This window comes from Egretta garzetta, unplaced genomic scaffold (genome assembly GCF_000687185.1).
Source record: "Egretta garzetta isolate BGI_Z169 unplaced genomic scaffold, ASM68718v1 scaffold526, whole genome shotgun sequence".
Lineage (NCBI taxonomy): Eukaryota > Metazoa > Chordata > Aves > Pelecaniformes > Ardeidae > Egretta > Egretta garzetta.
Window position 1 is genome coordinate 156,066 of NW_009259967.1, and position 1,400 is coordinate 157,465.

The following is a 1,400-nucleotide window of genomic DNA, read 5'->3' on the forward strand; positions in this document are numbered from 1 at the left end:
ACCCCGCGTAGCCCGGCGGGGAGGGGCGGGGGAAAGCAGCGAACGAACAAGCGAGCAAGCGAGCAAACACGCAAACAAAGAAGCGTGTTTTTTAAACTATCGTTCGGCCGCTCTGGCGGGCTGCTCCGTGGAGCGGCGGCGTCTGATTTTCGAGGGAACTCTCCCGGTGCGAGCGCCGTAAATATCTCAACAGATGCTGGGCCGGTTCGTAATCAGCTCGGCTCCTCGGCGGGCAGGGCGGCGGCGGCGGCGGCGGCAGCAGGGTATTAATTCTGGGTATGAGGGCTCTCCGCAACATTTGGTTCTTTTTTCCAGAAAGGAAAGATGGAAAAGGGGAGGGATCGGCCGTGAGTCTGACTGACAGTTTACATAATGAGCTTGCGAGGATGCGGGGCAACTATATAAACAGCTCGAAGGGAAGCAAGTTTTCCATTTACTGAGCGCTGTTGGCACCGGTTAGAGGAGGAGCGGTTCCACGCTAAGCACTCCCCTCCGCGTCCCTCACCAAACCCACCCGGCTTTGGAGTTTATAAAGGCGACGACGGCGAGCAGGGGTCGGCGGTTGGCTGCAGGATTAATTCCCAGAAGGGGACGGACCGACACCTGGATTTTTTTACCTTCCGATTTCTGCTGGTGCACGGGGAATATTTGGAAGAGCAGGTTGCTCCAGGAGAATCGCCGCGACGCCTCGCTTTTCTCCCTCAACCGAGAGGCGCTTGCTTGGACCGTTTGAGGAATACAGGAGGAAAACTAAACCCCCTGAGAACTGGAAGCTTGAGTAACACAAGGATGACAGCCTTGCGCATCTTTGGCTTGACGTTTCTGTTAATGATTTTGCAGCAGGTAATCGCACGTCGCAAAAAAAAAAAAAAAGGGTTCGCGAAATGTAAAGTGGGTGATGGAAGCAAGTTTGCATGGCAAAGCCGGGGTAGGGTCTGATTTGGCTATTTTGTGTATCTCCCCTTTGTGCAGAGGGTGTCCGGCTCTGGCGTCTTCCAGCTGGAGCTGCACGAATTCGTGAACAGCCACGGGTCTCTGGCCAGCGGGAAGCCCTGCTCCCCCCACTGCAGGACCTTCTTTCGCGTTTGTTTGAAGCATTTTCAGGCAGTGGTCTCCCCGGGCTCCTGCACTTTCGGCAGCATCATCACCCCGGTTCTGGGAATAAACTCCTTCAGCATCAAGGATACGGAGAGATTTGACAGCCCCATTAAGCTGCCCTTTAACTTCACGTGGCCGGTGAGATTCCACTTTAAACCCGATTGCGATGGTGGGGCGGGAGGGCGGCGAGGGGGAGCCTGGTGGCAGCGCTGCTGTTCATCTGTAATGTAAACAAACTACTTTCGCCTTTAGACTTATTTCCAGAAATTCCTTTCAAGCACAAGGAAAAAAAAAAAACAAAC

The 1,400-nt window shown here is 54.3% G+C and overlaps 1 protein-coding gene across 1 annotated transcript in view; it reads left to right on the top strand.

Annotated features, from left to right (window-relative positions):
- The first annotated feature begins 789 nt into the window (after positions 1-789).
- Positions 790-1,400, top strand: part of DLL4 (delta like canonical Notch ligand 4) — a 10,439-nt gene continuing 9,828 nt past the window's right edge. The window contains exons 1-2 of the mRNA XM_009640241.2: positions 790-843; positions 973-1,267. Of these exons, the coding sequence (XP_009638536.1) occupies positions 790-843; positions 973-1,267 (349 nt within the window). The remainder of the gene's footprint in view (positions 844-972; positions 1,268-1,400) is intronic.